This window comes from Syngnathus acus, chromosome 16, assembly GCF_901709675.1.
Source record: "Syngnathus acus chromosome 16, fSynAcu1.2, whole genome shotgun sequence".
NCBI lineage: Eukaryota > Metazoa > Chordata > Actinopteri > Syngnathiformes > Syngnathidae > Syngnathus > Syngnathus acus.
The window spans coordinates 12,937,250-12,960,849 of NC_051101.1; the positions used below are offsets into that span (position 1 = coordinate 12,937,250).

The 23,600-nt window shown below is 44.5% G+C and overlaps 3 protein-coding genes across 3 annotated transcripts; 2 read left to right on the top strand and 1 right to left on the bottom strand.

Moving 5' to 3' along the window:
• Window positions 1-68: 68 nt before the first annotated feature.
• On the top strand, window positions 69-6,260 carry bcan (brevican). Its single transcript, XM_037273109.1, has 14 exons — window positions 69-375; window positions 1,694-1,773; window positions 1,836-2,228; window positions 2,287-2,464; window positions 2,618-2,745; window positions 2,803-3,069; window positions 3,152-3,610; window positions 3,684-4,229; window positions 4,347-4,451; window positions 4,517-4,675; window positions 4,905-4,987; window positions 5,051-5,195; window positions 5,646-5,828; window positions 5,981-6,260. Exons 1-14 carry the CDS (start codon window positions 371-373, stop codon window positions 6,085-6,087), a joined length of 2,838 nt encoding a protein of 945 aa, XP_037129004.1. The 5' UTR covers window positions 69-370; the 3' UTR covers window positions 6,088-6,260.
• Window positions 6,261-6,421: 161 nt separating this feature from the next.
• hapln2 (hyaluronan and proteoglycan link protein 2) lies at window positions 6,422-8,895 on the bottom strand. Its single transcript, XM_037273112.1, has 5 exons — window positions 8,327-8,895; window positions 7,854-8,237; window positions 7,665-7,781; window positions 7,399-7,581; window positions 6,422-6,977 (listed from the first exon to the last, which is right to left on the bottom strand). Exons 1-5 carry the CDS (start codon window positions 8,385-8,387, stop codon window positions 6,700-6,702), a joined length of 1,023 nt encoding a protein of 340 aa, XP_037129007.1. The 5' UTR covers window positions 8,388-8,895; the 3' UTR covers window positions 6,422-6,699.
• A 2,748-nt stretch (window positions 8,896-11,643) lies between these two features.
• On the top strand, window positions 11,644-16,929 carry rhbg (Rh family B glycoprotein). Its single transcript, XM_037273110.1, has 10 exons — window positions 11,644-11,969; window positions 13,983-14,169; window positions 14,245-14,395; window positions 14,483-14,630; window positions 14,877-15,043; window positions 15,318-15,455; window positions 15,539-15,672; window positions 15,748-15,869; window positions 15,941-16,014; window positions 16,446-16,929. Exons 1-10 carry the CDS (start codon window positions 11,792-11,794, stop codon window positions 16,524-16,526), a joined length of 1,380 nt encoding a protein of 459 aa, XP_037129005.1. The 5' UTR covers window positions 11,644-11,791; the 3' UTR covers window positions 16,527-16,929.
• The last annotated feature ends 6,671 nt before the right edge of the window (window positions 16,930-23,600 follow it).

Here is a 23,600-nt window from a genome sequence, read left to right on the forward strand (position 1 = left end):
ATTACTAATAATATTTCCATACACCACATTTTAGCTTTCTCCACATGTCCCAATATTTCTGTCCACACGTTGAACTGTCCTGTCGGTGGCCAAATACTTTTGACCCGACTTTTTACCCCCCCCACTTGTATACTTTGAAGTATTTAATCAGATTAGTCCCCCCCCTGTGTTCCTGTAAAGCAGCAATTTCCCAGCAGGCAGAAAGTAAAGCTGTGGGTGAGGAGTTTTTCGGGTACTCCACACCCACTCATGCCCCCCCCCCCCCCATTTCTCTCCTTTATCTCCACTCTCCGGAGCTGTCTGGGTGGACATAACCAACCTCCCTTCCTCCATTTCTTTGACTCTAGATCTGGAGCTGCGCCTGAGCAAGATGAAGTAAGTAATGCACTCCATTTAATATTTTATGTGATGACATTAATATTTTGACATCTAAGATACATTAAAATACATAGAAATTCAATTTCAATAGTATCTACGTACTGGAATGATGTCATTGGTTTATCCCTTCTGTCATATTGAGGGTTAAATTGACATGTCAGATTTTCGAATATTCCTTGAGAATAAATAAAAATACATCGGCCGTGATAAAATAGGTTGAAAAATAATGTAGATTAATGTAGGCATAGTTTGTTGTATTTACATGACATGAATATATATAGTAACTTAGTAAATAAGAATAAAAAAAAAATGGTTTATTGAGAATTGTGTCACCTCTAGAAGTGGCTTGGAGGATTTTTTTTTTTTTTTCAACAAAAAATGTTCTGCATCTTTAATTGTTACTTTTCAACAAATGAACAACTTGTTGGAAGTTGATTGAAAATGACCCAAGGTAACGCCTTTTCCTAACATGCTAATGATGTTTGCTATCTACTAGACGGCTCTTGAATTACAACACAATCCGATGACAAAACAAAGGTTGTAATTCTTAACTGTACAATTGAAGTGATATATATTATTTGTTTTTTTCCTCACATGACAGTTCCTGGCAAAGTGTGATTGGCCTCTTGCTTTTCTTTTCTCTCTCTTTGAAAAAGGGACTATTCAACCTGCTGTGATGTTTGGGTGCACCACCATGTTGCCTGGATGCAACCTTTCTTCCGCCACCATTCGCACATTAAAAAACAGAAAACCGACATTTTTTTAAAAAGTAACATTTTGATGAATTTTTAGATTTGTCCATTTTATTAGCTGGCTCGACCTTTTGATAGGTGCACTGCTGCCACCAAGTGGTCTGGAGCTGCATGTCCTTAAAACCAAAATCAAGCAGTGCTTTTCACAGACTTCAATCCAGTGGTGAAGGTTTAAAAAACAAGCACTAATGAATGTCTCTCTGAGCACAAAAGCACAAAGAACACGCTGAGCTTCTTTCAGAGCAGGAGAATAAACTGAGGGGGTAACTTCTGGGAAAACGGAACAAAGTTAAAAGAACCGCAGGGCAGTAAATGTCGTTTTGTCAGTCAATGGCTCGAGTCAACTCTTACGGTTAGCGCCTCTTGAGAATTTTTACGACCAATTAGGATTCATTGCACACAACCCAAGGGCACAAGAACATTTCGGATTTTTAGTGGTGGCTGTTTGTGTATTATATCACCAATGTCAGGGAGCGTATAAAATTCTGGCTGACATCAAAACAATGCAATAATTAAGAAAAACAATACAGTGAGTAATATGAAAAACCTTTTTCTGTCTTTAGACAGGTGCGTCCCCTCGTCATGTTGACCGCCATCGCTCTGCTGGTTCTTCCACGATCCTCCACCGCCCAGAACCCGTCAGGTAGAATCGCATAACCGGAAACGAATCAATCCACATCATCGAAATAACATTTTTCCTCGCAGATGACACAAACCTCCTACATGTGACCATCACATCTGGTCCAAACGCTACGGGCGAGCTGGGCGCCTCACTGATATTACCGTGTCTGGTGTCGCTGGCCCGTCCACCGCCCGCCCCGGCCACCAACGGCCGGCACGCCGCTCTCTCTCTACCTCGCGTCAGGTGGAGCCTGGTAGGCCACGATAACGAGACGGAGATCCTGGTGGCTCGTGGCGACAGCGTGCAGGTGAGCGAGGCCTACCGGGGCCGGGCCTCGCTGCCGCGTTACGCCGTCTCCCCCGCTGACCTGACGCTTCAACTGGAGGGGCTGAGGTACGGCGATGCCGGCGAGTATCGCTGTCATGTGCAGCAGGGACCCGACCAAGACCACGATGCCACACGGGTCCAAGTCAAAGGTAAAATACAGGGTCAAATAGAACAGAACTCGGAATAATCCAGTCAACGTACACTCAGGTTTGGTGTTCCATCGCGGGGACCCGTCGAGAAGCTCGCACGCCTTCACCTTTGAGCAGGCCCGCGAGGCTTGTACGGGGATCGGGGCCCAAATGGCCAAGCCGGAGCAGCTGGTGGCGGCTTACCACAGCGGCTACGAGCACTGCCGAGCGGGTTGGCTCTCGGACCGCTCGGTTAGGTAAGGACGAAATAAATCCATCAGTATGAAAATTTGAATTTTAAATCTGTGCAAAAAAAAATTCGGTGTAATCAGTGTTAAATAAATTTACGTAAGACCGATTTGAAATCCATTTGAAAAAATCCCCCATTTGATAGCAGTGCCTCTTGTCAGATATGCGGTTCAGAAGCCAAGAGAGGATTGCTTGGGTGTCATGGAAGGACTTCCAGGAGTGAGGACCTTTGGAACGTTAGAGCCCCAACAACTTTTTGATGTCTACTGCTACGTGGGCCACATTGGAGGTATTCGATTTCATCTTCTATGGAAATAAGTTGCCATTACAAATCCATATCTACCAGGTGAGGTGTTCCACGCCTCGGCTCCCCGCGGTTTTACCTTCGGGCAGGCCAAGGCGTACTGCCAGAGCGAAGGGGCGGAGCTAGCCACCCTCGCTCAACTGTACTCAGCCCAGCACCAGGGACTGAACCACTGCGGCTCAGGGTGGCTGAAGGGCGGCAGGGTGCATCACACCATGGTGACCTCTGGAGGGCGCTGTGGGGAAGCGCCAGGAAACATGACGGAGTTCCCCGAAGCTCACAACCACCATGACGTCTACTGCTTCAGAAGTATTCCAAAAAAAAAAAGCTTGTCAAGTCTTTTCAGTCACTGGCTAGTACGTATAAAGTTCCTCTGATGTCTTCTCTCCAGGTGACTTCGCTCCATCTCCGCTATCTACTCTCACCACTGAGTCAGAGGACGTCAGCCATCTTCTCTCCACAGCAGAAACAGACACCGGTAGTGAGGTTCAAACGGTCCACCCTGTCACGCAAAACCCACGAAAGACCGAATTGTGGACTTCGGATGATCCTGAGCCTGAAAGTCACACAGCATCTTACGCCAACTTGAAGATCTTCATTACAAAGACAACATCTGGACCCGATGACATCACCAGCCACTCGGAGGAACACAAGAGCACTTTTCCCACTAGTGCTAGTACCGTGGATTTGACGTCATCTCACAGCATAGAACCAAGCTCCACTGTCTCACCCACTTTTGACCACAACAAAACAGTTGAAGATCATGCAGAGTCTGAAGAGGAAAAGACCCACCCCTTGGTTGCTACGGAGACCAACTCAGTCACCTCCTCAGAGCCACCTTTGGATTCAAGTAAGTCATTATCTTGCACTTATGGAGCAAAATATCCGTGCCTCCAGTTGAACCTTTGTGGTTTTCTGGACAGGTGAGGAGCTTTCTGCTGTGGCATCCATCACGCCAGAGTCACCCAAGATCCTACCAGCTGAGGTCATGACAGTCACTGCGACCCCTTCCGCCAGGACCTCATCCTCTGGGATCCAATCTAGCTCCGCTCCGGAGCTGCTTACCTTCATCTCGGACAGTACGGCACACCAAGAAGCAGTCCAGAATACCACACCGAAAGATGGAGACAACGCTAGAACCGAAACCTCCACCAAAGAAGTAAAACCAGAATGGAGATCAAACCTGAGGCACTCACCAGATCACACAACTGTTCCCGGAACACCTCCATCAACATCTACTTCCTCCACACATCAGTCTGGATTCCACATGTTGTCCAGCTCTCCACTTCCTGTTGCATGGAAAGAAGCCACTAGCATCAGCAGCAAACCAAAGGGAGGACAAGAGGAGACCGGCCCTCCAAGATGTTCCGGGTGTCTCCTTGAAGACCAAACCAAGGAGACCGTAACTGACCCGATTGTAGACAGAGAAGAACCCACGGTCATGGCTGAAAGACAGGAAGTCATCCTTGGTAAAATAAAAAAAAATCACTGCCATCCCAGTTCAAATTGATTTTTGACGTCTATAGCCGTCAATGGCAGTCAACGAGTTTGTCCTTGATACAAACAAATGACGCTGTTCTCCGCAGACCTATGCGGGGAGAGTCCATGTTTGAATGGCGGCACATGCGTCGACGGCGAGACGCCCAAATGCCTCTGCCTGCCCGGGTACAACGGCGCCTCCTGCCAGTCAGGTAAGGAAGTACAGCCTCACTCGAATTTGCACGCCTCCTCAAGCATATTATTTGTCACTCTCCAGATGTGGAGGCTTGTGAGGCCGGCTGGGAGAAGTTCCAAAGCTTCTGCTATCGTCATGTGACCGCACGGCAGAGCTGGGAGGGAGCAGAACAACACTGCCGGACCATTGGTGGACATCTTATGTCCATCATGTCCCCTGAGGAGCAACAGCACATCAATGGTAAGGCGAAGGTCTTCCGGCATATCGGTTTGACAAATCTTCTGTTCGCAACTTTGTTTTGGAAGTGTTGTTGAGGAGACACAACATGAGCCTTTAATGTGACAAGGGGGCGCTTGGTGTTTGGGCTGGACCCCCAGGAAGCTCAGATTATATCTGATGTTCTTCATGGAGTTTGGAGTGTCATACACTCATATTCTTAGAAATTTTTTTTTTATTTCCTTTATGTTAGACAAATATCGAGAGTACCAGTGGATCGGACTGAACGACAAAACCATCGAGGGAGATTTTCGCTGGTCCGACGGGAACCTTCTGGTGAGGACGTTTTTTTTGTCTTTGAGGATCTCCGGTAAGTAAAGCGGATTTTTTCTGCTTCAGATTTACGACAACTGGCACAGAGGGCAGCCGGACAGTTACTTCCTGTCCGGCGAGGATTGCGCCGCCATGGTTTGGCACGACGGAGGACGCTGGAGCGACGTGCCTTGCAACTACCATCTTTCCTTCACCTGCAAGAAAGGCCTCTGTGAGTTCTGCACCTGACTTTGAGCTACTTTTTTTTTTAAAGCTTATTTACAATCAGGTAAAAACAAATTTAATGAAATAAATGAATAAAAAACGGAATATTAAATGTGTAATTATAACGGTTTATTTCAAATGTTCAATTTCTTTTTATCTATTTTACTTTTATTTTTTCTTACATCTACATCACATTTAATTGAATAATTAATGGGACATTTAAAAAAAAATTAAATCCAGGATCTGAATAAATAAATAAATAAATAAATAAAAAAGTAAATATTAAATGTGTAATTAGCACTGTTTATTTTCAATTAAAAAAATAAAAATGTGTATTTATTTCACTTTTATTTTTTCTTACATCTACATCACATAAACCATTTAATTGAATAATTAAATTAAAAAAAAAAAAATCCAGCATCTTATATCTTGACTGCTTGTATATGTTCTCTGCCAGCATCCTGTGGCAAGCCTCCGACAGTTCCCAACGCCACGCCGTTTGGTAAGACGCGGACGCACTACGAGACCTTCGCCAAGGTACGCTACCGCTGCCACGCCGGCTACGTCCAGAAACTGAACCCCATCATCAGCTGCCTGCCCAGCGGCCGCTGGGAGGAGCCCTTGATCTTGTGCATGCCAGGTAAGCAACATTTTGGATTTTTACTAGGATGCTCAAAAAAGTCACATGTTGCCATCACCAAGAACAATGGAAAGACGTGATTACTGGGACAAAAATCGACATTTAGTTTTTCTGCACACCCAATTATAACGATGTTCCGTCTTCACATGCAGACCTCCGACTCAATTCAACTGCTCGCCCCCATCCTGATGCGGTGGAGGAGGTCACCGTAGAGGTCCACACACAAAGCAGCACCCCGCTCCAGAAAATCACTCTCTAAACATCTTCAGCACAGAAACTAACCTTAGGCTCCACCCCCCCAAGAATACGCTGTCATCCAAATAATACAGCCGAGTCACACAAACAAGCAATTTTAGCGTCGCTTTGGTGTTTGTATTTTTGATTTCGAAAAGTGATGTATTTTATTAAAGCAAACATGGCGGGGCACTTGGACTTAACTTCGTATTATTTCCGATATTTAGTGTGTTTCTATTTTATAACATTAAAAAAAGCCATAACAGGAAGAGCAAAACCTTTTAGCTTGATTTTTTTTATGGGCAGATTTTCAAGCTCATTCATATACAAATACATTAAAATAATACATAATAAAATGCAATATTTTTATTTACAACAAATTATTTACCAATTGCTTAATGAATAAAAATGCACTGATATATTTTAATGAAACAATTCTGCAGCTTAAATATTACAGCACTCCTGATCATTTAAATGCGCGGAGGCTTTGCTATTTACAATATATTTTTTTAACGTACAGCTAAATTTGAATTAACCAGTATTAGGCACAAAAATTGTCTATATAAATGCAAAAAAATTGTAGATAATATAAATGCTTGATCGGACGAATGAAATAATGGCGCTGTCAACTGTCCGACTACCGATAGCAATAAGCTCCGTAGAGATGCGACGTCTTATTGGGGAACCCAAAAGAGCGTACCCCGGGTTCGGGGACGCCCCCACATCGTGTCCTGGGAGTACCGATGGGGAATCGCACGCTGCCGTCTCGCAGCCAGCCGCCGTCGCATCGGTCGTAGCCTCGAAAGTGCCAGGCCGCGTACAGCTGGCCGACCAGCGCCAGCTCGGCCGCCCGACGTCCGCATGCCTGCCCGGCCTCCTCCAGGGAAAATGCGCCCGCAATATAGAAGACGGAACCTGTGATGGCATAAATTGGGAAAAAGACGTTATGAAAGTGCTATTCCAGTTACCGTAATTTTCGGACTATAAGTCGCACCGGAGTATAAGTCGCACCAGCCATAAAATGCCCAAAAAAGTGAAAAAAAAAAACATATATATGTATATAAATCGCTCCTGAGTATAAGTCGCCCCCCCACCCAAACTATGAAAAAAAACCGCGACTTATAGTCCGAAAATTACGGTAGTTATTTAAAGAATTTTTTTATTTTATCTTAATTTTCTGATTTTAAAAAGCTTTTTAGCAGCAAAAGTTTCATTTTAAATGCATTTTCCAAGAAAAAGTATTTTAATGAGAATTTCTTTTTTCAAAAAATAGAAATTTTCTGAAGAATCTTTTTTTTTCTAAAAACATTTTAGAATTTTTTTCTCCCAAACTTACCTGCAGTCAAAGAGGTAAAGCAGAATGCATCAAAGTGGTCTCTGTTCTTATCTTTGGGCGAGTAGCTGCGAATACCCGGTTGCGTTCGTGCCCCGCAGGCGGGGCGCGGGCTGATGATGGGGTAGCGGACGCTTCCATCCCGAAGCCAGCCCGCTTTGCACCAGTCCAGACCTTCCGTCCAGGCTGCGACACAACACAAATTGCACCAACCCAAATCCAATCGAATGCAAACAATGTTGCGCAACACCATCGGCCATAAATTGTACCTCTGTAAAGTTGCTCGTAGGAGGCCAGCGTTCCATCCTGCTCCTCGCACGCCGCTTCAGCCTCTTGGAAAGTCCATTTATAGCGGCCTTTTTCACTCTGATACGGAAAAACCACACCTGACGACAAAAAAAAAAAAAAGCCCTCAACAATGGAACAGTCCAAACCTTGATGAGGTCACGTTGGGTTACCTTCAATCCTGAGCGTGACCTCCACGCTCTCATCCTCGATGTCGTTGATGAGCTCGCATCGGTACCTTCCGCCGTCTCGCAGTTGCAGTTGGCCCAATCGTAGGGAGGCGTCCATGTTGTGGGCCCGCCGCAACCACGCCCGCGGGCCGAGTTGACCGTGCCGCTTGAAAGCGTGAGCGTTGGAAATCATCACAATGTTCTCCGGGCCCACGTGTCCCGGCTCCAGCTTGGTCCACTTGATCTTGTAGTGGTCGGGCTTGATCTTCAGGATGCACGGCAAGGTGACGTTCTCGCCGCGACGCCCGACCACCTCGGCGTAAACGGGCGGATCCAGGAGGTACTTCAGCTTGGACGGAGATCCCGTTTGGGTGGCGATGTTATTGGCTAGTTAAAGAAAATTAAAAGGAGACTCAACAACTGTGAGCGTCAGATTCCAAGTGGTGTTCTTCAAGTGGCGCCATGACAGTGTTTACCTGAAAGCAGAGCCACGCTGGTGGTCAGGCAGCTCACCAGAAGAACCAGGGAGGAACTCATGATGATGGAAAATCCACACGGAGCGCCTTCAAGTCACAAACAATTGGTCTTAAGAAGTTTACAAGGAGAGATCATGGCGATATCTCACATGGTGAAGATCTCTGACTCTCCATTAAGTGGTCCCATTTGTTGACGTTTCGTCCATTTTGGCTGAGAAATCCTTTAAATCTCCAAAAGTCTTCCCGTGCTTGCTTGTTTATTCAAGTGGTGAATGTTCAGCTGTCCTCAAGCACGTCACTTCGGTCTTGCCCTTTCTCTCGCTCTCTCTCCCCCCTCACGCTGGTCAAGCGAGCACCATTGTCATCCTCCAGATGTTAATGACCACCAGGGCGGGACCTTTGCGGTTCTTCGCTTGTGTTGTGCCAGTCCAAGCAGAAACCATGAGACCACAGAAAACCTTTGGACACTGGACAGCACCTTTAACACCAGAATTCCTTGTCAATGATTCAAAACCCGACTTTAGATCAATCTGGCTGAATGAATAAACATTAGAGCGTGATAACTTGCAGCCAGCACTGACGCTGCCATTCACGCTGCGTCTTTATGGCCGCTCGGTGAGAGGAAGCTGTGTTGGCTCAGTGACACAACGACCGCATTGTGATACTTTCATTGTGTGTACACAACACACACACACACACACTCTGAGGTGGACACAAGAGGAAATAATAGGAGTCTTTTTTGTATAGCCTAACCATTGTTCTCATTATCAATGAACCTCTTTATTGGCCTCCAATTAGTATTCACCCCAAAACATCCTGCTGCACTCTATCTATCTATCTATCTATCTATCTATCTATCTATCTATCTATCTATCTATCTATCTATCTATCTATCTATCTATCTATCCATCCATCCATCCATCCATCCATCCATCCATCCATCCATCCATCCATCCATCCATCCATCCATCCATCCATCTATCCATCTATCTATCTATCTATCTATCTATCTATCTATCTATCTATCTATCTATCTATCTATCTATCTATCTATCTATCCAGCTAGCAAGCTATCTATCCAGCTAGCAAGCTATCTTGCTATCTGTCTATTGCTCTTTCTCTCTCTCTCTCTCTCTCTCTCTCTCTATCTACTTAGCTAGCTAGGTTGCTAGCTTGCTAGCATGCTAGCTAGTTAGCAAGCTATCTTGCTATCTGTCTCACTGTCTCTCTCTCTCTCTCACTCTCTCACTATAATCTTTCGATAAGGTCAAATGAATTTCCTCTGTAAAGGTTACAGCGCCTTCCAAATTAACTGCCTTTGAAATGAATTCCTGAAATTGAATCCGAACGTCCGCCACCGTAAATCTTTTGTGAGTCGGGTACAGTCGTTCAAGACGGCTTGAGAAACACAACCTCAAAGACGTTGAGTTCAACAAGAGGCCGCCGCGGCGCTGCTGTGACAGGCCGTCGCTCGGGGGGGGCCCACTCGGGCCAGATGAGCCAGACCGATAGGGCGACTCCCGGTCCCGTCCTGCCGGATGGCTCGCTCAAGCCATGCGTGACGCCAATGATGAAAGGCGTGACGAGCATGGAGGTCATGAAGCATGTCGACGGCGTATGACGGCCAATAAGTCAAACGTTCTTTTCTTGGGAGAGCGGTAGAAACATTTGGCTGAAAGCTTGAGGGTGCTCACTGTCACACATTTTCCTGCAGCAACATGCAGCTCCTCTGCTTGTCTTGACATACTTGACAAATGCATGAACGCAAACATACCAGAAGTTACTAAACTTCATTCACATTGAACTTACTGTTTTGTCTAATGTTCCATTAAAGTCTTCTGTTGTTCTCGTGTTATTTAACAGAAACATGCCCGGACCTGTATTTATCTTTTTTCTTTTTTTGGTGCCATTGATACCTCAGATGAAGAGATTGTCTTGTCAGTACCGAGGCCCTGCAGACGGCCACCCTAGTACTGATGAACTGATTAGCATTTGCGCTAAACTAGCGTCGGAAACACTGTTACAAGAACGACATAAAATACGCACCGTGTATGAGTTAACATGAATTAATAGGTAGTTAAGAAACTCATTCAACAGAATGTAAGCAATTAAATAACAATTGTTACAAAAGTAGTAAGGGCAAATACTTTGAGTTATCTGCAGGTATGATCAGTCATGTGGGGCGGGTATGCATCATGTGTGTGCGTGTTTGTGCACGTGTGTCATCACAAGACTAACTCGAGGTGTCACCTAGCGAACAGTTTATTCGCAAAATGCCAAAGTTGTCACGAGACAGATTAGCGTTGTTGATTAAAAAAAAAAAATGCTGTACAGTAGTTAAAGGAGTGTGTCTTTTGTCATTATGATTTTTTTCTGCAGCCTCCGATTGGCTGAACCGGGTCATGGGGGGAGGCGGCTTCAATCATTTTTGATAAAGACATATTTTGAATTCTCAAGATATTTTCGTGGTCTCTAAAATTAAACGTAGGCCTTGAAGAGACATTTTAAAGCCACTTTTTTTGTAATGTATTATTTTAAAAATATTTCCAAGTGGTAATCTAAAAAAACAATTGAAATACATATCTTATGACAATGTTTTAAGATCATTTTTGAAGGCTCTTGGATCCATTTGAAGCCATTTTTTGTTGTACTTTAAATACTTTTCTAAAACAACCACCACCAAATTTAAGATGATTTTTTTTATTTTCAAGACCTCTGATTGGCTGAAACGGTGAAGGTGTCCCTCAGGTGTGTGTGATATGCTCCCTGTCTTTCTCTTTCCAGGTAATAGTTGACATTCCTCCAAATCATAACAACATTCTTGCCTTAGCCCTTGGGGGGAGATGAGGAGGCTGATATTGGTTTGACTGACATCTCTTATCGAACTGCTGCTGTTTGGTAAAAAAAAAAAAAAAACGGCACACGTAGTTTGCACTTTTGTACTTTTTCTTATATATCAAATTTAAGACCTTTTTGAGGACATGCATCAATTTGAAGGACCCCCACCAAAAAAAAAAAAAATTTTTCTTAAAAACTGAACTGGTGCTGAACTTTGAGTATGCAGGGATTGACTGCTCAATCAAATAAAAATACTTTTAAACGTTTTTTGAAAATATAAATCTAATTCAAGACCACCTCAATCAGACAGATTCCGACCCAACCAATAAACATGAAGAAGTTCTTATGTAACTAGAGATAAAAGTAATTTAATGCTTCCCCATAAGAAGCTTCAAAGTTGAACTTTACCTGCAAGCTACTCAGAGGCGGGGCTAAAGGTGACCCCGCCTTTTTACTAGAGGAGGTGTGTACACTTTAAAACTCACATGAAAGAAAAGCTCACTCATCTATTTCTTTTCGCTCTCACACACACACATACACACACACACTCAGGATTTTGGCAGTTCTGGCTGCACCGACACCAGCAGGTCCACATTTCTCCAGTAATCCAGGAAGGACGCAGCAACAATGACGGACGTGTCCACCAACATGCGTCTGAAGCTGCCCATCGTCTGCTTCATCCTGCAGATCATCCTCATCATCCTCTTCGGCGTGCTGGTCCAATACGACCACGATGTGGACGCCAAGGAATGGCACAGCCACAACCGCTCAGACTACGAAAACGACTTCTATTACCGCTATCCAAGTGAGTCACCTTTCTTGTTTGGTCCAAAAGTATTTCAAAAATCCCAAGGACTTTTGATTTCCGACCTACTTTTAATGCCTCTAATTGGAATCGAATGGACTTCATTCCATCGACTCATCGAAGCCTTTTTTCTTCCCTCTTTTAATTTAAACAAGATGATCCATTGTTGTCTTCTTTTTTTATTTGAACGCTAAAGTTGACCCACATTTGCAGCCTTTAATGTAAAACACACATTGAGAAGACAATTTATTTACATTCACATTTTTTTCGAAGCATACAAAATGCAAGAGAGATTCCAACCTGAATCTCAATGTGTGTGAGGCAGATTTGATAACCACTAGGACAATGCGTTGCCACAAAACAAGAGTCCAAATAATCAACTTAATAACCAATTAAAAGCATAACAAGATGATTGACAGCATGATTCATTGAACAGGTCAAATGTAGTCCTTTCAAGGGGTGCGGCCTTTTGCATCATGTGACACACTCAAACATGTCCGTCAAAGTGACGAGTGAGTACTTGTTGCTTATCTGACTTTCCTGCAGGGGGGAATGATGAGAATGTCGAGAGACAAACATTTTGGTCTTATCGCAGTCTTCATCTGCGTTGTGCTAATGAGCTAACTCAAGCTGCTCAACCTTTGACCTCTCAACATTGATGTGATACAGGTGACCTCTACGCAAACTGAACAAACGTTCTGAAAAAAAAAAGAATTGTGTAAAGACAAAGCATGTCAATAGTGGGCTATGGATTTGCGTGTAAAACAAAAACACAAAAGTCTATGCGGTTTGTGTCATGTCAACAATAGCCAGTATTTTGAAACCTTTCAAGGACGGCACGTAAAGTGAAAACAAGTGTTATTCTCTGACAGAATAATTTCATTTTGAGTCCGATTTCTACTCTTTTGGTAATGTGTGCAGAGAAAGATGTGTTCTAATTTGAAAATTGGTTAATATATATTTAACAAAATGTGTTTTGGAGGAAATAAAGTATCCATTTAGCCAATTGTGTTTTGTAGGTGTGAGTCTGTGTTAAGAGTTTAGAAAAATATCCAAAGTATCTTGTTAACGATGGAAAAAAACGGTATGACTACGCCCCTAGTGGCCAAAGTGGGTACACCAGAAGCAATTTTCTAAAGTACAATTTTTCTAATTAAAATTGGCAAGGCAAAAAAAAAAAAAAATCTATATTTTGGGGGTGGAATAAGCCTTTTTTAATCTGTCTTTTTTTTTAAAAACATTTCTCCTTCAGCATTTCCATCCCGTATCTCTCGAGCACATTTTTTTTTCTTCTGTCGTGCTTCTTTTAATCTGTGCTTCTTTTTCAGAATGTCGTTTATAATGTTATGACTCGTAATATGTAATCTAGGACTTTCTAAAGGCTCCTGTCCTCACAGATAAGATCAAGTGTTGACACACCGGCGCCTTCCTGGTTTCTTAGATTTTACTAGTTGTCAGATGGTCACATGTTTAGCGTGATTGCATCACCGGAGATAAGACGACGCCCTGGCCGTCACGCGAAATGAAAGGGATCTTCACGATTCAGCGTGTTTTAATTTTTGCGTTCGCAAATTCAGAGAGGTCAACAGGTCAACCGTCGCTTCCTAAACACATAATGTTCGATTTGGTGAAGCAGCATGTGGCTCGATTTTGTTCTTGTGGGATATAAACTTTACAATTGAATTTGGTTAGGTGTTGTTTATGCATGCATTTTGTTTTGGTGCCAAGAGGGGGGATGCTGGCACCACTCACAAGTGTGATTAATTGTGCCAATGAACTGTTGCCATGGCGATGGTGGCCACTGGACCGTTTATTATTGCTTTGCTGGAACATTTAGTGTCACAGTATAGTTAATTATAACTTCAGTAAGAGTTCAAATTAGAGATTCTAAATCATTTTATATCCAGTCATCATTGGGGAAAAAAAATTTGCAAAGTAAAACGTTAGCAGGCAAAGAAGTGAGCCTTGTGGAACGCCAGCTGCTATCAAGTCACATCCAATGTGTCTCTACAGGCTTCCAGGACGTTCACGTGATGATCTTCATCGGTTTTGGTTTCCTGATGACATTCCTGCAGCGCTACGGCTTCAGCAGTGTGGGCTTCAACTTCCTGATAGCCGCCTTTGCGCTACAGTGGGCCACGCTTATGCAAGGATTCTTTCACGGCATGCACGGCGGAAAGATTCACATCGGAGTTGAGAGGTAAGCAGTTTTTTTTTTTATTGACAAAAACTCCCAACGCTACTTCCCAAAAATTTTTCCTGCCATTCTTTCCAGCATGATCAACGCTGATTTCTGCACGGGCTCCGTGTTGATCTCCTTCGGAGCGGTTCTGGGTAAAACCAGTCCTATCCAGCTCCTGGTGATGGCGCTATTTGAGGTCATCCTATTTGCGGTGAATGAGTTCATCCTGCTCTCACTTCTGGGGGTGAGTTTTTTCACTATTATCCACATTTGGGCCTCAACCCAAGCCTGATTAGAACTGCTCCATGAAGACAAACTATCTTCTAACCAGGCTAAGGACGCGGGAGGCTCCATGACCATCCACACCTTCGGCGCCTACTTTGGGTTGGTAGTGGCTCGAGTCCTTTACCGACCCAACTTGGACAAGAGCAAACATCGGAACAGCTCGGTGTACCACTCGGACCTCTTCGCCATGATCGGTAAAATGAACCGTTAATTAGTAGAGCAGATCAAATACCGTAATTTTCGGACTATAAGTCGCACCGGAGTATAAGTCGCACCAGCCATAAAATGCCCAAAAAAGTGAAAAAAACCCATATATATGTATATAAGTCGCTCCTAAGTATAAGTCGCCCCCCCACCCAAACTATGAAAAAACCCGCGACTTATAGTCCGAAAATTACGGTACATGCAGCTGACACAGCCATTGTGTGATTGCACCACAGGTACCATCTACCTGTGGATGTTCTGGCCCAGCTTCAACTCGGCCGTCACGGCCCACGGCGACGACCAGCACCGTACCGCCTTGAACACCTACTACTCTTTGGCCGCGTGCACCTTGGCCACGTACGGCATGTCGGCCCTCACGGCGCACGACGGAAAGCTGGACATGGTGAGTAAACGCGTCAGAAGCTCGGCGAGTTGTCAGTGGAGACGAAAGCTGATAGTCACCGGGCGCCGTGCTGCCTCTGATAGGAATCGACATTCACTGATCTTCTCTGATAAAGCAGGTGGTGCGATGTGGGCGGAGCTTATCTGATGTGGGCATCATTCTTGTGATTTTTTTTCCCCCCCACCTGAAAAGCTGAAATATGTTGTAACTAGCTGAGGACCACAGTTAGGGTTTCAACAAAGGGTGAATTTATGGTTTCCTTCTTCTGTTGTAGGTCCACATCCAAAATGCAGCCCTGGCTGGTGGTGTGGCTGCAGGCACGGCGGGGGAGATGATGCTCACGCCGTTTGGCTCCATGATCGTCGGATTCCTGGCTGGAATCATCTCTGTGCTGGGATTCAAGTTCCTCTCTGTAAGTAAACAGTCTGTCCACTAGATGGTGCTAATGTGCCCATCAGTCATACCTGAACTGAGGTGTGCGTGTCATGTTTTCAGCCCATCTTGGAGGAGAAGCTGAAGATCCAGGACACGTGCGGCGTTCACAATCTCCACGGCATGCCCGGAATTCTAGGTGCCATCGTGGGAGCCGTCACCGCCGCCGTGGCCTCCTCAGACACTTATGGAGGAGGGTAAATTCAAACGGCATTTCTCACAATCTTGCGGCGGGGACGCTGTTTGGGTGGTCACGTGATGGCTTCTGGCAGCATGGCTGATGTATTTCCCGATGTGGCGAGTGGCGACGTGGAAGCGTCTTTCCAGGGCGTCCGGCAGGCCATCTCCTTGGCGGTCACCCTGGGCATGGCCCTGTTGGGGGGGCTCATCGTCGGTAGGCTCACATTACAGTTCACTTACTTGACATGTCAAGTATAATAATATAATACCATCTTGGCTTGTCAGGATTCATCATGAAGTTGCCCGTTTTCGGTGCACCTCCTGACACCCTTTGCTACGAAGACAGCATCTATTGGGAGGTGAGTGGACATGAAATAAAAGTTCTGAAAAATATTTACAAAGATAAGAAAACATTTTATACAGTCACTAGTGCGCTCAAATGTTTTTTACTAGTGAGGTAAAAATATATTTAAGACGATAACAAATAAGACCGGTAGGTGGCGGTGCTGCATCACAGTAAATGGATTAAAGGCATTTACCGGAAAATGAAATGACGTCATATCAGCTTTAGAACGTGTTGCGTAATTGACACATTAGGAGCCACTGTGTTGCCCTAATTGAATTTTATGGTTACAGTACTTGCTTAAAATATTTTTGCATTTTTAAAGTTTGCATGCGGTGATATTTCTAAATGTAACGTGTTTACCTTTTTTTCAGTGTGTTTCATACATTGTAATTACAAATGTTTCTTTTTCCTTTTTTTTTTTAAATTTTGTGTGGTCTGTTTCAGGTTCCTGGTGACGAGGAGGGTCACGAAGCCCAACTGACCACTGTCGTCCATTCTGCAGAGACCGAGAAACTCAACAGCTAAACACACGCACACACACGCACGCACACACACACAAAGGTCATACTGCCAGTCCTTTGGGACATTTTCGAAGAAAAACAGCATCCGGATTTCACCGCTAGATGGCGCTGTGCTGCAGGCCTGCGTGGGAAGTGAGCCTCTTTAAGAGACGATGCCAGTCAATCTCCACTGTCGGCCACAATATAAATGCTTACTGTTGAATTTCCACACCAAAGAGCAGCTTTAAAATTTTTGTATTATTCCTTGGGTTGGGGGTTTTCTTTGATATTATTTTCCTGTCATTTTTGATTGACCCTTAAGTTTTTTAGTCTCTGAATATTCCCATTTCCTTCCTAGCATGTTTTTTTAAAAGACACATTATTGTATCATTTTGGTCCAAATAAACCTTTTTAATGTGTGATAACAACTCCTGACTATTACTAAATCCTATATTGCATCTTTTTCAACTTTCTGATTACACTAAATAAGCTCAGTGCTGCTTGACATTTTATGGCACCATATGGTACTACACCAAAACTCTGACCCCAATAGAAAATATTTTTAAAAAAATCTATGCATGTGTATGTTACATGTAGTTAAGAAGGAAGGCAATGCAATCAAGTTTTTGCCACCATTAATCCTTTCGGTCTTAAAGACTTAATGAGTGCGGAAGGGGTTAATGCAAGTGTTCCAGATGGGCTTTGTCTCTCGCCGCTTAATTAACACACTTTCATTTTGGGGAGGGGGGGATCAAACAAGCCCGAGAAAGCGCGCGTCCTCGTTATAGATATATACGCCGTCCTGCGAGGGATGATTAGTGCCGCTGGGGGGGAGGGGATGGATGTGATGTGATTTGCATGGTCATAATCATCAACAGCATCCCAAAAATGATTTCTTTCAGACAAATATTTATAAGGTGTTTGGAACCTTGTTGCCATCCCAATATCGATCACAGTGTTATATGTAGGTCTACATTCTGCGGCGGCACTGATACGAGGACGGCCCCTGGTTGGCCCCCAGAGTGGCTGCATGAGTGTGAACAAGCTCTGCATTCTTTTCCCAGGACACGGAGGACATAGAGGACAGGTGGTCAGGTGGTCAGATATTGCCTGAATGGTGGCTCCCACTCAAACATCCATTCAGCTTCACGCTGCCTCATTCAAATGCAGGCGGAAATGAGCATGAGAGCCATGGTGATAATTATTGACACACGGCCTCCAAAAGCCATCGTGAGTAAAAATAGAACTCTTGACTGTGTACAAATAAAAATGTCAGATGGTTTTAATTGTTAAAATAAATGGAAGGAAGGACAAAGGCCTTGAAACCCCCTAATATGAAACCTTACCCCCCTTTTAAAACCCTATTTTCAAATGAAATGTGTAAATGCAATCAAATAAAAAAAATAAAAAAAGGCATGTCAACACAAAACCCCAGCCAGCACCTGTGACTCCTGATGATGATGACGGCGTGATTATTTCCCACGTTCCTTGAATGGGACGTCAGGTGTCAGCTCTCTGCGTGCAGCCCTTCACAAACAAGATGGCCACTGTCCTTTGAATCAGCGCTGTAGGTGCTAATAAAAGCTTAATGGGAGCCCCGGGGACCTCCTGCATGGGAGCTGCCGGCTCATATTGAGAGGATATATCCAATCTGTGGCCTTTTTTTTTTTGATTGCATGTAAATAAACCCATTGGGGGTTTCATTTTTTTTTTTAATCCGCATGCTCTGATAAAAGTGGTTTTCATATAAACATATGCTGGGAGTTATCTGTGATTTGATCCAGGGACTACTTAAAGAATCACATATTGAGACCAAGGAGCTCCAAGAGCAGGTATTCAATGTCAATCAAACATTACGTTACATCATATGACTTTGCCATAAATTCTGTTCTGTTATTTTCTTATGTTAGTTATGTTACATTGAATTAGTGATGTCAAGAAATTGTATTTTGGTTATGGTGCAAAGGCGAGGTTACATTAGGCTAGGTTAGGTTACCTGGGATACTTTAGCGATACTTTACTTCCCAATTCAAATACTTCTTTATCGGTCGATCCCATTTGCTCTTTTTTTCCGGCCCCCTTGCGGATTATTCCCAGAACAAAGGCAGCTCGTCAGCACACTGGGAGGTTGCCATTGACGCCGGCTACATCGTTTGGAGGCTGTGGCGGTGGTTTGGGGGGGGTAGGCCAAGCGGGGGGGCGCTTGACTAAACGCAGGAAGTTGTTCAGCTGGAGAGGTTTTCAGCCACTTGACTGAAGGCAAATTGCTTCCAATGTGCCCGAGCACTCCAAAGTGCTTCACGGCGTGGAAAAATGACGAGCCGTGTGAAAGGCAAATCAACAAAAGCAGCGACACCTCATTCATGCTCCCCCAAAATGTTCACCACACTTGTATTTGTCTGAAAAGCTGACCTCCCACCGATCAACGCCAATTTGCATTCCGAGATTGTACCGAGTTATCTCGTACCAAACTGCTGATTATTTATTTGAAGTAGGAAAATAGTTTGAGGTCCAATAGGATTACATTTTTCATTTTTTGAGTCAGGCCTTGATGACGTGTCATTTGCCGGTTGATTTTAAGAGGAGATTTAAAGTTCAAAATAATAGCAACACTTTGGTTCTGCAATGTTTGGATGAAGTTGGAATAAGCCAATTGAATTTCCTTGTTGCTTTGGTTTGATTTAAAGACCGCTCTCTATGTCATTATATCGTGACCACGTAAAGCCCAAATTTAAAAACCTTCAGAGAGAACCAACCAAATCTTTGGCAATTAGCGGATCTGAGAAAAAGACCACGTGACGTGTGAATGACCATTGTGACACGGGGAGGGGGTCAGATCACATTTAGTACGGCCTTTAATCCCAGAGTTCCTGCGAAGTCCCCTGGCGTCCAACCCGGACGCTAACAAGGGCTCCCAGCGGAGCCATTAGACCAGGAAAAACCAACAAAGGCCACCATTACACACTCCTTATGAAAGACCCCAGGGGTGACGGGGGGCACGCCGGACACCGCCGCAACAAAAGGGAACTGACCCACCTCTCGACCCCCCCCCACTGAAACACCATCAAGCATCCATTCACGCCATCACCTCCGCTAACCTCCACAAGCCAGCGCCATTGAACCCTGACTCCCAGCGCACGCATCCCTACGAGAGGCCGCCATTGTGGGAATTGGTGACTGCCGGGTCGGGGCTGGAGGGCCCGAGAGGAGCCTGCTGGAGGGGCTTCATGTCTTCTTAATTGAGAGACCTCGATGGGGGGGGGCGGCTAGTGAGGCACGCTAGGCTATTGACGCTAGCAAAGTTGGGGAAGATTTTCATCCATCCATCCATTCTGTGTAATTGTTTAAAATTATGTTCAGAAAATGGGTTGATGTATTATTATAGACTTACTATACTGAGTTTTAAACTTATACTTGTTATACTTAGTTACTAATGAAGCTAGCATGGGCCGAGTCTAGCTAGCATGTTAGCATTGGGCCTGCTGCAATGACTAGTGTTTTGTTGTTGACCTTTTCTCCTTGTTTAAACCTTGTTGATGTTGCTTTTTGTGTTCTTTTGTCTTTTTGTGCTATTTGATCCGATTCCAGAACTTCTTGTCATTTTATTCACTCACTCTGACCCCTCATATGCAATTTTGATGCCCATTCCAATTTATGACCTAATTCATCAGGTCAAAGTCATCGTTAAGATCCCAATATATGAGAAGGAATTTTTTTTTTTTTGGTGGGCACACTACCTCACTCGCTACCGATAAAAGCGCGGCAAAGATGGCAAAGATGGAGGGGGGGGGTTAATTAACAGCCGACTAATCTGGCCTAAATTAATAAGCGAGCGAGGGGAAGGTGGAAAGTAATGTGACGTGACGATGGGAATTTGGTGGCGGTCGTCTCCCCACAACCCCTCCTAACCTCTCCCATTGGGTTCCCAGTACAAACCGTCCATTGTGGACGGCGCCAGCAAAATCTCCATCGGGCGCCAATTTGCATGGAGGCGACAAATGAGCACGCTTTCTTGTGTGTGTGTGTGGAACAGAGCGAGCGAGTCGCACGCACACATGCGCACACACTGTACGTTTGTGTACACACTCATGACGAGGCTTCCTTTTGAGCGTAATTAAAAGAGGAGGTGCTCGCGCACACACACACACAAAAAAAAGAAAAAGCACTTTTGTCTTACAGCGCGGCGGGAGGAGGCGGGCCCCCGAATATTAATTAGGAAGCCACGGAGTGAAAGTCAATCAGGCGTGTCGAGCAGATGACAAATACGGCGCTACTTTCTTTCTCCCACGGCGGCGCAGGGATATGAGCGTTTCCGGGCCGTGGCGGTCGGCCATTAGCGGCGGGAGGCTGGCGAGGGGACAAAGAAGGGAGGCGGTGTGCCACCCAGCGGGGAGGGTGGACGGATGGGAGCCCACCTGTAGGGGGCCATCTTGAGTTACCGTTGACAATTGTGGGGAAATTTGAAATTTGCTTTGGTGGTGATTCGTATCATGAGTCCGTTTGGAATATATTTCAAATTTACCGTAAGAGGTCAAAGGTTACAAGAGTGTTGCCACGTCAATCTCATCTGCTCGAGACTTTCAGAATCCTTTGAGCTTTCTTATCTAAATTATTAGCAAAAGCCCAGATTGATGACATCATCGCTTTTCCAACCTCTGATTGGTCAAAGCAAAACTTTCATAATATTCAGAATTTATTTATTTTTCTAATTCAGTGAGTTAGTATGAGCAAAAGTCAATCGCCAGGTGTGCGAATGTGAGTTGCCGACTGAATTTCTTCTGGCTCCGTTTGCACCTGAGTGGCAGAATTCCACAGAAACAAAAGTAACCAAGCGGGCATGTTGGCAGCGCAACAGCAGGAAACACGTTTTGTAGTTTTGTTTCTTTCACTTGAATGGTAACAAAAGCAACACATACACAAAACACCCGGAACGCCATTGAGTGCCCGGGCGGCATCGCCCTGACAACAAAAACCGTTAGGTCAGATTTAGCCCCTACCCGTTCAAAGCGCATCTGCTGGACCCAGCCACAAACAATTTCAACTCTATAAATCAGCCCAAAGTGCGCCATGTCCGCTTTTTTGTCTTTTTTTTTTCGCGTTTGTCACCCGTTTCCTTCAGCTCCTTTTTTCGTCCGTCTCGCTCTTCACACTGACTGTCTAATTTGCTTAATCCAGGGAAGTTTGCACACTCAGGCCGCATATCGACTTTGTGTCTATGAAACCTGCAAAAACAATTCAAAAAGAAGTCTGATACCTTTTAAAATTATATTATTTTAAATTAATACAATTTTATAGTTTTAAAGGACAAAAACATGGCAAATGTTCATTTCACTGATTAGTCACAATTTTTTTTTTTACATTGATCTGTTTTGCATTTCAAAAGCCCAAACTTGTCTTGTAACAATTCTATTCTGTCTTAATCTGTTCTTTTCTTTGGTGTCCCCCTCATGCCCCCTTCGCCGAGAACTACCCGTTCCCCGTTCATGCCACTTTGCCGAGCTCGTCTTTGGATCTCCGCTCTTGGCGCTGGCTTCTGAAACTGTGTGTGAGCAAACGGGTGCCCACAAAGGGGGCTTTCTTTGCCCTTCAATGGCCTCCGTTAACGCTGGATGGGGGTGAAAGAGTAGGGGGTGCTTCCCGGGATGGCACACAGAGGCAGGAAGCTGGCAAAAGGGGCATCACGGGAGATGTGCCAGTCCATTTAGCGAGAGAGGAGTATGTGTGTGTGTGTGTGTCATTGTGAACAAAATGGACACATTACACTTCCCTTTCCCTTTTCCTTTCACCCCACATACACACACAGATCCCATTTACATGAGTTGGCCTGTATTAGCACGATAGCATGAGTGGGCTACATTGTTGGTTACATTAGCTAAGCATAAGCTGGTTAGAAACAGGAAGTTATCATTTCAGAATGCTCCCACTTTACATGCTAGCTACATGTAGCTGGCTAAAATAAACACGATCGAACAGAACATAAAGCGGTTCCGTGAGTTGACGACTATTAGCTTGGTAGTATAAGTGGGCTAATGTTAGCTGAATAGCATTCAAATATATATATTAAAAAACGATATCGATTTACGGCAGTATTCACAGAGTATGACGTGATTTCATTTGTTGATGACTATTAGCTTGGTAGTGGGCGAACGTTAGCTGACTAGCATTCAAAGTGATGGCGAAAATTAGATTCGTTAGCTAGCTCGTCAGCTATATAGCAACATCTCATAAAGTAAGAGGCGTGTCGGCCATCTTGTGAAAAGATGTGGGAGGGTCTGCCCGGTAGGGGGTGTTGAGAGCAGGTGGGACTGATCTAATGACCAAAAGCCTTTGCACCGTACCAATTAACCCCAGTGATGGACGTGTCTATTATTAGACGCCGCGTTTCAAAGAAATCAAAGGGAAGTCATGAGGGAAAGTTTGAAGGAGGCGGCAGGAACCAGTGGCTTTCGTTTAAAATATTTTCCCTCTCCTAATATGTATTTATTCAAATGATTTCATTCAAATGACAATTAAATCATGCTTGTAATATTCTTTTTCTATCTGTACATTGATTGTTGCTCCAGTTACGTTGAAGGCCTTGCGCTGTAAATGTCTGTGATAAACAAATATTGTTTTGATCATGCCCGGGCGCATGAGAAATGATCCTGAATGAAAGAGTAATTCCCATTTCAAGTGTGAGAAATGCAGGAAAGCGTGACTGTCTTATCAGTGCTGATAGTGTAGTGTGTGGGGGCAGATAGATATTTGTAGCGTGAGGATTAAGTGCATGTATGTTCACACGTTGTGTTCACATACATGTGTGTGTGTGCGCTGCGCCCCTGCAGGAGGATTAAAACGAGGCTAATCTCCTCTTGTTCTTCCTCCTTCTTCTTCTTCTCCTCCTTCTTCTTCTCGGCTGTTTAGATGCCGCAGCTGCCAGCTTGCACTTTATTCATGAGCGCGAGGGTCCGAGGTGGCAGCCGTTTGTTTACGCGTTCCCACGACTCGCCGCCAATTAAGCATCTTCCCTCCGTCAGCCGCTTGTCTGCTCCCATTAGGAGATCCCCAGCAGACGCCCCGGGCCTCCTCCTCCTCCTTTTTTTTTTTCTGCAAGGCCTCC

Excerpts from the sequence above, each read along its gene's own strand:
- bcan (XM_037273109.1), top strand. Across the intron at positions 3,070-3,151 it reads TGACGTCTACTGCTTCAGAA|GTGACTTCGCTCCATCTCCG; the intron begins GTATTCCAAAAA and ends TCTTCTCTCCAG. Across the intron at positions 3,611-3,683 it reads AGAGCCACCTTTGGATTCAA|GTGAGGAGCTTTCTGCTGTG; the intron begins GTAAGTCATTAT and ends TTTTCTGGACAG.
- hapln2 (XM_037273112.1), bottom strand. The coding sequence starts at position 8,387 with ATGAGTTCCTCCCTGGTTCTTCTGGTGAGCTGCCTGACCACCAGCGTG. Across the intron at positions 7,782-7,853 it reads GGTCACGCTCAGGATTGAAG|GTGTGGTTTTTCCGTATCAG; the intron begins GTAACCCAACGT and ends TTTTGTCGTCAG. Across the intron at positions 6,978-7,398 it reads CTTTACCTCTTTGACTGCAG|GTTCCGTCTTCTATATTGCG; the intron begins GTAAGTTTGGGA and ends ATGCCATCACAG.
- rhbg (XM_037273110.1), top strand. The coding sequence starts at position 11,792 with ATGACGGACGTGTCCACCAACATGCGTCTGAAGCTGCCCATCGTCTGC. Across the intron at positions 15,870-15,940 it reads GTTGGGGGGGCTCATCGTCG|GATTCATCATGAAGTTGCCC; the intron begins GTAGGCTCACAT and ends TTGGCTTGTCAG. Across the intron at positions 16,015-16,445 it reads AAGACAGCATCTATTGGGAG|GTTCCTGGTGACGAGGAGGG; the intron begins GTGAGTGGACAT and ends GGTCTGTTTCAG.